This window comes from Antennarius striatus, chromosome 11, assembly GCF_040054535.1.
Source record: "Antennarius striatus isolate MH-2024 chromosome 11, ASM4005453v1, whole genome shotgun sequence".
NCBI classification, from domain to species: domain Eukaryota; kingdom Metazoa; phylum Chordata; class Actinopteri; order Lophiiformes; family Antennariidae; genus Antennarius; species Antennarius striatus.
The window spans coordinates 7,185,875-7,198,912 of NC_090786.1; the positions used below are offsets into that span (position 1 = coordinate 7,185,875).

Consider the following 13,038-nt stretch of genomic DNA (forward strand, 5'->3'; position numbering starts at 1 on the left):
CAGGGAGATTAAAATTAAATTGAATTCAGACTGAGAAGCACTCCTGTTGAGAGAGGTCTGTCACTGACCTGTGATTGTTCTTGGCCTTTCACGGTCTCCCCTCGCTCCTTTTTACTTTCTGGCTTGGGAGGGTTGACGCCTTTCAATTTCTTGGGCCCCACTCCTTTGGCTTTGGCTCCTGAAGCCTTCTCAGGGCCACCCTCTTGCTTCCTGGGTTTGGTCAGGGGGAGGGGTTTGTCCTGCTCGCCTTTAACATGCCTCTCGTAAGGAAGGAGGAGCCTGGGGAAGAAAGAACGGAATGCAGATGAGTTAGTGCTATAATCATGTTATGTCATGTCTCTAAGCCATAGTTACTAATCTAGCTTCATCACACGCAAACAAATCATTTTGAGCCAACAACATCAATTTTGGATTGACACGAGATATTAAAGACCCCCAATGCCAGGCTAGGGGAGGTGTTTCTTTGGGTTCCACAACAAAGAGTTAAAAATACAATAAAACACTAAAGAATTTTGTTTACTAAAACCAAAAACTAACGCAGGTGCAGCCTTGCCACAGTTATGTAGAGCTTGAAATACTTTTAAACTTCCTTGTTATAATATCTGGCAACTATTAACAATCCTACTGTAATTAATCTCAGTTTGGGGAAATCCAAGTTCAAACTGGTGCCAGAGAGAGAAAGAAAGAGAAAGAGAAAGAGAGGGAGGGGGAGAGAGGGAGAGAGAGTGTATGTATGTGTTTATGACAATGTGAATAACCAGTTACGTCCTGCTGAGGCAGATCACATTTGGGTTTTGTTTAACCAAGAGACAAAAGAATGTGTGTCTGTTGTGCTTGTGGGCAAAAACGTCTGTGCAAATTGAAATCATATACGTAAAGGAATCTCATAGCATGTGATTTCTTATTTATTACAAGAATATGATTATTCACAGATGGCCTTAAAGTGAGAAAAGATATCATAGCTGTAAACTAATTTTCAGTACAATGTCCGTTTGACTTGATTTAAGTCAGAATAGCTGCATGTGATCCAATTTAATTAAAACCACAAGTGACAAGGAATGCTCAATTATTTCTGACTTCTGTTATTTCTTTTCTGAATACTTCCCCAAGTCAATTTTCTGTATCTGATGTCATAACTAATGTGATCATTAAGATCTGGATAGCATAACAATACCCATGTGTAAAATAAGGACATGAAGAAACCAGCGAGGGAAACTTTTAGACTTTTATTGCTCTGTGAAGAAAATGGAATTTGGCACTGGACCAGAAATAAGAAACACTGTGCAAGAGGAAACCAAGAAAACTAAAAGACTACAATGCTCCAAACTTCAACAAGATCCTCTGCAAATCTCTCCAGGTCCTCTGTCAGGTTTTCAAATAACAATCCATAAAAGAAAGACAGAAACAAGACTTTTGCAGTCATGAGAAAAAAATAAGGTCTTCTCATGTAACAACAAGAGATGGTTGCAGTATTCCTTTTAAGGGACATGGCAGTAAAACAAACAATGAATCAAGAGCTGTTTTGCCTCCTCATCAAAAGGAGAAAAAAAAAGCCTCGGAGAGTTCAAGAGGCTCTGTGGGATTTTTTGTTATTTTTCCTCTGAACAAAAGTGCTGGCAGGGAAAGCGGTGAAACTACATTTCATACAGCTGGTCTGGCACCAGGCCCCAGGCCAAGAAAGGAAATGTACTATTAAATGTGACTTATTGGAAAGACAGAGAGCAAAGGGGTTGTGAAAGAGAAGAGGAGAGAGAGCAAAAATAGACAGAAAAAATGAGGGGATAATGGTACGTTAATGAAGAACAAAGATGATGCCAAATGAAAGAATGAAGAATCTTTTAGAATTCCTTCAGTGGCGTTTATTACAAACAGGGCAGCAGTTCTCAGGCTTTCTATAATTAGAAATTATTGCAGTGAAAAGACAGGCTGATTAAATGTTCCACTAAATGGTGCATTCAATTTCTCCATATACAATATAGGCAAATGTCCACTTGTACAATTAGTACGTACTGTGTGTTTCTTTATGGTATATTGAGTATCACAACTGAGATCATTGTTGACTATCACAATGATCTGTGGGAAAGAGATGACTGCCTGGCCTGGGTCAGCTTTATGGAATGTCTATATGGGGTGGGGGTGGCGCAGGCACGGATAATGTAAGAGCTGAGCCCGGGAAATTACTGGAGCCTTAAATAGTTCCAAATGGAAAATTTAAGATGCTACGTGGGCCAAAAAAAGAAAAACAAGTCTCAGGAAGCTCTGTTACATTGTCAGAATTATTTGCCGTGTTCTGTTTAATAGCTATGAGAGGAACATTGTAGTCAATTTAAACTTTTGTTTCAAAAAATGGGCTTTTCACTTCCAAGGTAAAAACCTTTCACAGTTTTATGTAAATCATCATAAATGAATGAGTAAACAATGAGAGTTCAGACTACAGTCACATCTTCTTCTATTTGTAACCATATGTTAAAAAAGTGTAAAGCCATAATAAGTCTTCAAGTGTGAAAACTCACATTAATTTCAAGCAGTGTATATATAACTTAGTCGCGATCGTGTCACATAGCACTCATAATAGTATACCATTTATAAGTAGCAATTTCCTCCATGGAAGGAGTGGGAGGGCTGAAGCTCAGCACTGCATTTACTGAGAATGCCAGATGTAGTTACCAACAGGAGCCACTAGGGGGCGGATGCTGCACTGAGCGTTTCCAGGAAAGAATTTCATTACAGCAGGAGAGGCAACATTTTTATGAGGTCAATAAATACTTAACTTCCTCTCATGCCAATTTATCACTAGGCTTTTGTTTAAGCAGCCATTTTACATGTTGATGATGACAAGCAACTAAAAATATGCAGTAAAGCAAGATTCAAACAACAGAATGTGTTTTAAATATATACTAGATACTACTAGTACTGCATTGCTGTATTTATATTATATATATATATATATATATATATATATATATACATATGTGCATAAACACATGTTTATACACACGTATACATACACGTATACATATATACATATTTATATACACACCTACATTTATATAAACACACATATACATGTATAAATATACATACATACACAGGCACGTACATTATGTACTGTGTACATACACATAAATAACATAAAAACACAGAACTGTTAACCAAGCATGTCTGTGCTTATGCACGTCAATTGCAAAAACACAACTTGGCACAAACAAGGTGACTTTATCAGCAATGTGCTGCTCTTATGTGTGTGCTGTGTTACAGAAACAAGCACTGTACAAGAATCCAAGAAATGTCTCAGTCACCAAATAAGTGGAAAAAGCCCGCAGGCTGTTCCCGTTTAACAATTTCCCTCCCATCCCTGCTGAAATTAATTTTAACTGGTGTTGTGTTAAGATCACAAGGGCTGCTTTATGCTTAAAAAAGGAAAAGAAACTATTTAAAGGGCTGGTGGACAAGCCTCAGGGGCTGCAGAAAGATTTAGGGAAAAGAAAATGACTTACTTTCACAAGGCTGTGAGAAATACAATATTAAAAAAAAAAAGTTCAAATTCATTCCAAACTCTGTGATTAAGCATCATCACAGCAAAACAATGACTGCCAGAGAGAGAGGCCAGATGCCAGCAGAGGGATAAACAGACATTGTAGCTGATCCCTCTGCATTGGATTCGTGCCTCAAAACCCTTCTTTTGTCTCAAAGCCAAACCACTTGAGGTGACCCTCATTCATGCAGTTCAAACAGGAGGGCAGGGTAGGAATGTATGAAAACTTAAGTCCTTTGTCAAGATTGAAAATACCAGATTTAAAATGACCTCTAGTGTTCCCCTAAGGGTTTGCTCTCATTAGCTGCTCCTGCAGCTCTCTGTAAATGTTCAGTATAGCAGGTGTGAGCCTCAACTGCTAATTCTTTCAAAATAAATGTGTACTATTCAGCACAAACCTGCATTAATGTAGTAACACTCAGAGTATACAGTGTATGTTCCACTTTGCTGCCCTACCATGGACTGAAATCTCTGCAGGAATGTCATTAATTGAATTTGCTGCACTGAACTAGTTATTAATCTCAGTAGACTTGAATAGATTCTCATACAGTCAATTGCCTGCCACACATCAGAGCCGTAATTTGAGATTTCTCATCGCCACTGGGGAGAGCAAGCTTGGACCTTTTGATTAAATTCCACGGAAAGAAATTACCCAATATTGGGATTTGTTAGATTGCTGCAAAAATAGGTTTTTATCACCGAATGCTCAATGAAGCATTATGTCTTGAGGAAACCATCCAGCTCTTGGAGGTTAAAATAGCAGCCTGCTATTTCAGCGTGAAAAGAATATGCAGCTCTTTGGCTGCATTCCCACTGGCGCTTAAGTCCACATTCAGCAGAAGAGTCACATCTATACAAAGAACTGGCTTTTGATGTGGACAGCATGTTGAGACATATTTATGGCGTGTTAAGGAATGCTGACAATGTGAAACAATGTTCTCATATTCCATCTTCTCCACCTTTATTTCTGGTGTCCTGAATTTATTAGTATTTAATTATTAATATTTGTTTATTCGGATCTGTCGCGTGCGTCTCCCACCCTCCTCCCTCAGATCTGGGAATAAAAATGCAGGCAGGATGTGGAGGTGATGCTCTCTCCCTAGGGCGTGTTTGTGTAATCCAATGATACCCTCCATTTCAGAACAAGAGACAGAAGGAACCGAAATCTGTTTTTCGCCTTGTGTTATTAGAAAAGGCAAGTTTAAGTGTAACGCCCCGTATTTGATGTATCTGCAGTACATCAAGGGCAAAGCAGAGATACGCTGACGACGGCAAGACAGAGAGGATCCAGCAAAATAATATTAAAAAATATACTCCGGCTTTTTGTCTCTCATCCAAACCCTCGATTATAATTCAAGGTTTCATAATAATTATGAGTACCACAAGTATTTTTGTATCTGGAAAGCAGCTTTACTTACTATAGAAGAACATCGATACCAGGAGGAATGAATAAAGGCTGAATCAATAAAACATCTAGTCGACTAAAATTGGAGCAGGCATGCATCTGTCTTTAAAAAAAGAGAGAAAAAAAAAGAAAAGAAGAAGAAAAAAACACTCAGATATCTGCATGATCTGAGCCGGAGAATATTTCACAGGCCTCAGACTCTACTCTGTACAGAACATCTGGCAAACATCTAATACTTTTAAGATGAAGTGAGCTAATCCAAAAGCCCTCATCTGCACTCTCCTCTGTTGCCCCAAACCTCAGAGATTTTAAATAGCAAATTATTCTAAATAGTTTCTCTGTTGCCATGGATACCCCCCTCGAAAAAACCCCTCCCACACCCAAAACCAACCCTGTCGTGCAATTACATTAGAGTGCCAAAGCATGGTGAGATATTAGAAATCTGTCACAGACGCAAAATGAGCAGCGATTGTGAAATGCGATGTTTCTGTAACAAAAGATCATGTAGGAAACCAGGAAGTTTAAATATGAAGGAGCTGTTAAAAGGCGCTGACCTGTATAATGAAAGAAACAGCATGAAATGCAAGGCAGGCAGTGCGGGGGGGGGGGTGGGGGGGGGAGCACAGAGAAAATGGCACAGCACAGAAGCAAAAGGCAGTCTATTTCAAGGTTATTGATGCCATCTTTTTCATGACCTCATTTTTAATTCAGAGCGCTGGGGCCTGACAGCTAATCTCAGGAAACGGTTTAAATAAATATCATTAAAGCTTCCCTGTAGCTGCAGCAGCAGACCTTGGCTCGGACACTTCTGCATTGATTTCTCCCAGCGCGCTAATGAATGCACTCTGCCACTAAAAAACAGTAACTTTGGAAATGACAATTAGCTGAGGTTATCTCCTGTTCAATTTCACTTTTGTAACTCCATTACTCAGTGATTACCAACTGTTCCTGGACAGCATAAGTACACCGATTATATGCCTGGCTCCATCTTTCACAATAACATCTCCTAGGAAACTGTTTCATATGATTTTATCCTTTGGGTTACAGAGGCATTGCTGTACGTGTATAATTTAAAATGAGAGCTGAATGCAATATTATCTACCTCATTTAAAGCAATTAAAACATGCAATATTGTTTGTTTTCTTCTTCCTGCTGGCTTCGGACTCTTTTATTTCCTGCTCTACTTCGGCCCGCCGAGACGAATCAGTTGCAATCTTCCAGACAGGAGAGGAAAACACAAGCGCTGGTCCTGGTTGTACACTGTACATTCCTACTTGTGAATTATATTTCTGTAGCACATTGAGTAATGATTAAAGGTGGAAACAAAGACGCCTCTGGGGAGCAAACACACACTTCATCGAACCTACAAACAGCCTCATTCATCATGCCGAGAGAATGGCCGTGTTTGCTGAGTTAATACAATGAAGCTAATTGCCCTCCAAGCAGCCCAAACACCAAGGCTCAGCTAAAATTATTCCCTGAATGGAAACTTGCTCAGCTTCAGCTGATCTCTCTCACTCTCTCTGTCTCTCTTTCTCACACACACACACACACACACATCATCCCCACCCCTCCCGATTACACCTTCCCTCTCCGTCAGTCTGATATTCACTGCAGTGTGTGGACATTATTGCTTTGTATTGATTCAGCATTATTTTCTCTAAGCTGTATCTCGGTGGCTTGAGAGAGGGAAAGGCCAGCGAAGCAGCAGTCACACCTGAGCGCCTCTCGCAGAAGATGCATCCCACCCAGCCTTACTATGAATCCACTCACACCTCACAAACAGACCTTGTGCACATATCATACCGTCTTCAAAGATAAACAGTCTCTAAACAAGAATCTGAGACATATTATGTGTCACTTGCAGTAAAAAAAATAAAAAAAATAAAGATATTGGGCCAGCTCTAATCTCTGGTGAAAATCGTATCTATTATTAGGATGAGGAAACAAGGAGCTCTACTGTGCATCAGCTCTGCCTTTATATATGTATAAACACAATAAGCACCCTCAGCAGAACATTTAAAGGCACACAACACACCAAACGTTACACTCCTCACACCTATGGTTTCGCATATTTCCTGGAAAGCCTCTCCAGCCAACACTTCCTCTTCTTGCGAATTCGCTTACACCATGCAATCTCCACACAATATGAAGCTGCCTTGCTCTTTCATATGGCACTGCCGGTGTATTGTTGTATTGCTGACAGGTGTGACTGTGTATGTGTGTGTGTGTGTGTGTGTGTGTGTGTGAGACTTGCACTGATGCATGAAACTGCAGCAGCCGGAGGGATGCAGAGAGGGTCGCTGGCCTGCAGGAATGTCCTGGCTCATGAGTGACTGCTTATCTCTTGTTGGGAAGATTGTATTTGGCATTTGTTTAACCTTGGAATAGTGTGCATGTGTGCATTTGTGCGATTGTGGTTGCGTGAGTGTGCACAAGCAGCCGCGCACACAGCTCCCCCGGGATCATATCCATATGCTTGCTCTGGTTTGGTAATACCATCTGAGTGATTCTAATGTGGTGGTTTAAAAATGCTGCAGTATCTGACTGAATGATTAGATGAATACATTAAAGCGGTGTTTTCATATCTTGGATGCAGCTCTGTGAGCTTGCATTGAAGATATAGAAGAAAAACAGGGTTATATTATATCAGTATCCATGTAGGTCAGTTAATAATTCAAAACTTTACAGTCATTTTGAGCTTTTAAATCTTTTTTTTTTCTGGCTTGGATGGAGTTTAATTGGTTCCTTAGTGCTGCAAATTTAATCAATCCATCCTAAGACAATGGATCTGTCCATACGGAAGGCATTTTGTAACACTTTTAAAATTGAATGCCACAACAGTGAGACAGAAACTGTGGGGAATGATTTGCAAACTATTCTGCACATATGTGTAAATGCTTTTGGTTCCCCAGAATAAGGTCCATATTTGCCTTGTAGTGTCCTGATGTTATGAATAAAGCATTGTGAAATCATATTCGATGCAGCTGTGGGGGGAATTCACCCACTTCAGGCAAAGCAAAACAGCTCCATTCTTGCGTGTATAGCAATAACGTGTCATATGTAACTGCTGAACATGATAACTCACCTCTCGTAGTGTCTCCTTGTACACGTGGCAGCGCTTGTGCTGCTGGGGTTCCCACCCAATTCATCATACACATGCTTCCACTGTCTACGGACGGTGATCTGGAGGGATGGATGAGAAGATGAAAAGTGATAAGACAAAGACAAAAAAAAAAGGGAGGCAAAAGGATGACGGGGGGGTGGGGGGGGAGTTGAAGGTCGAGTGAGGGGAATTGGAAAAAAAAATCAGAGAAACAGGAGAAAAACATCCGCAGTTGACATCATTCTGAGGTCTTAGGGAGTTATTGAGTCACAATGTTCCAGTTATTGTATCCTCAATACTCAATTCTCTAACATAATAAGTTCTGTTAACATTATGCAGCCAGTTGTTCCCGCTACAACCCCTCATCCCATAACGGATGACAGGCTACAGCGCAAAACACAAAACTCCAGGCTGCTAACAAAGCCTTGACATGAAACGTGAGATAATCAGCTGCAGATATGAGGAGGGGGGGTTTAAAAAGGATATGAGCTGCCATTACTAGAGCTGTATCCGGTTTATGGTTTGATCTGGCTGTCTGTTTGGATAATATAGCCCCCGTTAGCTAATGAAGAGGCAGAGATGGCAAAGTAACAGATAACCGAAGATCAAACGCCGACTTTGGAAGGAAGTCACACATGAAAAGTGAATGAATCAATGGCAGGTAAAGCTGCCAAGTTAAATACCTTTCGACACAATTATTTCTGACTCACTCGGGGTGTGTGTGTGTGTGTGTGTGTGTGTGGGTGGGTGTGTGTGAGTGTGTGCAAACTCAAAGGTCATACACACTTTTTTTTGGATACATATGTGCATTTCTCCTCATCTCCAACATGGGAAAAAATGAGCAATTTCACTAATTTCCTTGTGACCAGCGCAGGGCAGAGGAACATGTGTTTTCCACTTCAAGGGGTTTTTTTTGACAAAATGGCTTAATTTTTTTTTCTCTTCTTTTTCTGCTGAATGTGTCTCTGAGCAAGAATTTCTATTTGGAAAAGAAGTGTGTGATCTCAAAAGGGCAAAAGGAGGGCAGGAAAAGAAAAGACATGGAAGTAGGACTGGATGCAGGAGAAAGACATAATAGAGGAAAAAAGACAAAAGAAGAGGAAGGCATCAGGAGGAGGGGAGCAGAGAGCGGGGGAGTATAGGGAAAGGAGGGAAGGGAGGGACCTGGACGAAAGAGATGGAATATCTTGCCACACATGTGAATACTTACCAATTCATATCCTCCGAGTTTTTGAGCAGCTTGAAACATAGTCCAAAGGTTGACTGAGGGAGACAGAAGACAAACAAGACAATCAGGAACGCTGGGAAAAGACTTAAGCTGAAACACATGACGTCATGTGCAGTCATTACAGCACAGAAACACACTGGAGGTAGTATTTAGATCATTTGGAACCAAAAGAGTCAAACCAAAATGAATAAACAGGCCATTATGAGTTTATATTTAAGTGTGACCAGTAAAATGTACTTGATGTACAAAAATACTCCCCATGCGGAAAGAGCTCTTTGAGAGTCATTAGATATTAAATTATCAGCTTACAGCACCAGCCTGCCAGTGACATTTAAAAGGTGCAGCTGAAACAACAACATGTTTTATGAGCAGATATATTTCAGAAGAAATCTAAAGTTGCAAAGGAAGCAGTAACTATCGCTGTGAAGTTAGATTATGTTCAACTTTATTATCAAAGCACTTATTAAGGATCAGTGGAACAAAACAGAGAGAGAGAGAGAGACAGAGACAGAGACAGAGAGAGAGAAGGACAGACTGAGAAACAGAGAGACAGAGACACAGACAGACCCATTGACAGACAGACACAGACAGACAGACAGACAGACACTGGTGTGATGGATTCAGCTCATGCTCCACTCTGACTGGGTGATTTGTTAGCTGTTAGCAGCAGCACAAAGGGCATGAATGAAAACACTTACAGCCATAAAACACTTGGCAACACGCTACCAATTCTGTCTGAACTAATGCAAAATCATTTGCATTGATTTGTCCATGCATACACACGGCCACATCAAAAATGCCTGCCTTGTGTAACATTTCCCCTAAAAATAGCCTGCTATGCTTTCAGAAATGCTTGAAATGGCTGTCTATCTTTGAAAGAAAAATATTTTCCACAAACAAAGAACCACAAGTTCATTGGGGGACATTTTGTGCCAATGACATTTGTATTTGCTTTCTGTAACATCATTGTTTAACATTTTTATATGAAAGCCTATAAATAAAAAAAGGAGGCCTCGCCTGGGGAGAAATCCATCAAAATTCAATCTGTGCGTACACAAAGCCTTGCATTTGTCAAAATGACATTTTCCTATCTACGCATTTGACAGCATTGATTTTTTCCTTCCCTCCTCTCTGCAACTGTTGTCAATGAACGGGTTGAATAACAAAGGGAGCAGGGTAGGTTTTTCTATTTGAACTGAGCACTCCAGTGTATTGTGCTTTCTGACAGTAGACACAGAAAAATGGGGAATTTCACCAGTGTGTTATGCATCGACTGTAATTAAGACAATAGCACACGGGACAGGGAGCCAACCGAACAGATAAAGGAAATGAGCGAACATGCCTTTTCTTAGATGTTTCATCATTAGCAATTTCTTTTCTTAATTCCCCTCTATTTGGCAGGGGCAATTATCGTGGAGATAAGGATGACAAAACAGGAACACAATGCTGCCTCAATGACACACCGATGGCATGGCAATTAGACAACAAGGCAGAAAGAGGGAGACAAATTGGAAATGATGTTCCACAATATGTGATTGTGAGCAATGCAGTACAAAAGCATCTGAAACACACATACACACACACACACACACAGTTCTGATTTCGAAATCATTTATGCAATTTAGTCGCAACTACCAGTGTTTGATTCCAGTTCTATCCACGCTCTTCCTCTCATTTCTATAAAGCGCTGTATCTATACAACTTCAGCAGCTGTAGGGCAAAGTCAATATTAACCAAGTGATAAAAAATAGAAGGACAGTGGCTGACATGAATAAACTGCTGCATAAAAGTGCCCCCCCCCCCCGACTGTTCTGCTGTTCGAATCTAACGGCCAAACACTTTTTGTCATTTCCTATGATTCAGGTGCTAGTGTGCATTCAGGCTGTATGAATGGTTTTTTTTTACTGAAGTAATTCAGACTCACATTTTCCTTTCACAAAAAACTCAATCATGAACTGTGGAACAGAACTATCTTGAGGCATTTCATATAGTAGGTATAAGCAGTGAAGAAAAATGCTTTACAACTGAAGTCATTGGTCTGTTGATATAAAAAGAATAACCTCCAATAGAGTTTTAAAAATCTTTTCCGTTTTTTTTTTTTTTTTTCTGGCAGAAATACTGAAAAATGCCAAACGTTATTTTGATCCAGTTCTTCAAACGTGAAAAATGTTTCAACTTTTGTCACGAAATACGTTTCAGTTTTTCAGTGTTATTCAGGCAAAATAAATAAATAAATAAACAGAACAAATCTCCTTAGGAAGCCGTCATAATTTATAAATTTACAAAAACTACACAGAATACTGAAAGGTTTAAAAGATTAAGGGGTTTTTTTTTAACTCTGTTATTCAGATGCGAAGATTTGCTGGTTTTCTTTCTCATGACAGTAAACCATTAGACGTGGAGTTAAGAGGCTGATGTGTTGAAAATAAAATCTTTGCACAAAGGTGTTTTATGGCTGTAAACCATGAAGCGATACATAAATTCTTCAAGAAAACAAATGGAAGCTTTGTTAAAGCGCCCAAATGCGAATGACTGGTTTAATATATGTTACGAGCCACTTAAGGTTAATATCTCTTCTTCTGGGCCGTCGTGATTGCAGTGATAAAAAATCCGGATAACCCTCCATGGCTAGGAGATGAGTGTACTGTGTAGTCCGTGTTGGAATTCAGATAGCGTTTATGGACATTTTAGTGGCCGGTCCAACAATGCCTGCGTGAGTCTGGTAAATCATTCAACCATCTGTTGCTTTGTTCAACTCCAGATAACTTCATGAAAAGATTATTGCTCAAACGAAACCAAAATAACACAAATTCAATTTCTGTGGGGAGCGCAAGTTCTTTTATATTCAAATGCATTTGTAGTAAGTTTAAAGGCAAGAAAATTAAAACAGGGCCTGATTACATCTAAGGGTTTGTTGTATTAATTATGATGTGTTTTCCTTTTTTTTTTTCCCTTCCTCTTTACATGTGCTGATGTGCGCTTGCTGCCAAGGACGAAGTTTAAACAGCATGATTTCACCATTAATGAGGGCCTTGCTTATGATGTGTCTGGGTTTGAGATTCAAAGCATGCTCTGTATGTAAAGCAGTTGGCATGTGGACCTCGACTTCAGTCTGGGTTCAAACCGAGAAACGGTGACTAAAAGCAACACGTTGGGTATGAAATTCTCTCTCTCTCTCCCTTTCTACACTCCCTCTCTTTCCCCGTCAACCACAATGACCTATTTAAGCAACAACATGTCTGCAGTCAAGATGAAAGGATTGTCAAAATACCACGGTGAGGTTAGTTGAGTGGAGGAGACCACAGCTTTACCTTCATGTAAGAACTGAGAGGAATGACTTTTACTGTGCTATAAACTGTCACCATTAAATTCAATACATCTCTGTCTCTCTCTCTCTCTCTCTCTCTCTCTCTCTCTCTCTCGCTTTCTCATTAATTTGCTGCCGTGCTATGTTATGGCTAAATCCTTCCGCAGCTTGTTTGACATGAATGCAAATGTGATTTCCTTCTTTGAGTACAGGAGTAAGAAAGAAGTGCAATTTAAAAAACACAATTTGAGATGAGAGCTTGCGTTTCCACGAGCGTTTGCCTGGAGATCAAACGCGTAAAACAAATGCACTTCTTCAGTTTCAAGAGACCGGAGTGCAGCCCCCCCCCCTTTTTTTTTGATGTTTACGTGCGAGATTCTCCTCATTGTGCCGTGCACACCAAGTGCAAGCTAAGCGCCCGACCTACATTACAAATCTTTTATCTGGGGGGTGGACG

General features: G+C 40.1%; 1 protein-coding gene across 1 annotated transcript in view; it reads right to left on the reverse strand.

The window, feature by feature from the left end:
* The window catches only part of arid5b (AT-rich interaction domain 5B), a 67,159-nt gene that overhangs the window by 4,021 nt on the left and 50,100 nt on the right, over nt 1-13,038 (reverse strand). Inside the window, exons 7-9 of the mRNA XM_068327515.1 lie at nt 9,257-9,309; nt 8,029-8,126; nt 69-279 (exon numbers count right to left, since the gene is read on the reverse strand). Coding sequence (XP_068183616.1) covers nt 69-279; nt 8,029-8,126; nt 9,257-9,309 — 362 coding nt within the window. The remainder of the gene's footprint in view (nt 1-68; nt 280-8,028; nt 8,127-9,256; nt 9,310-13,038) is intronic.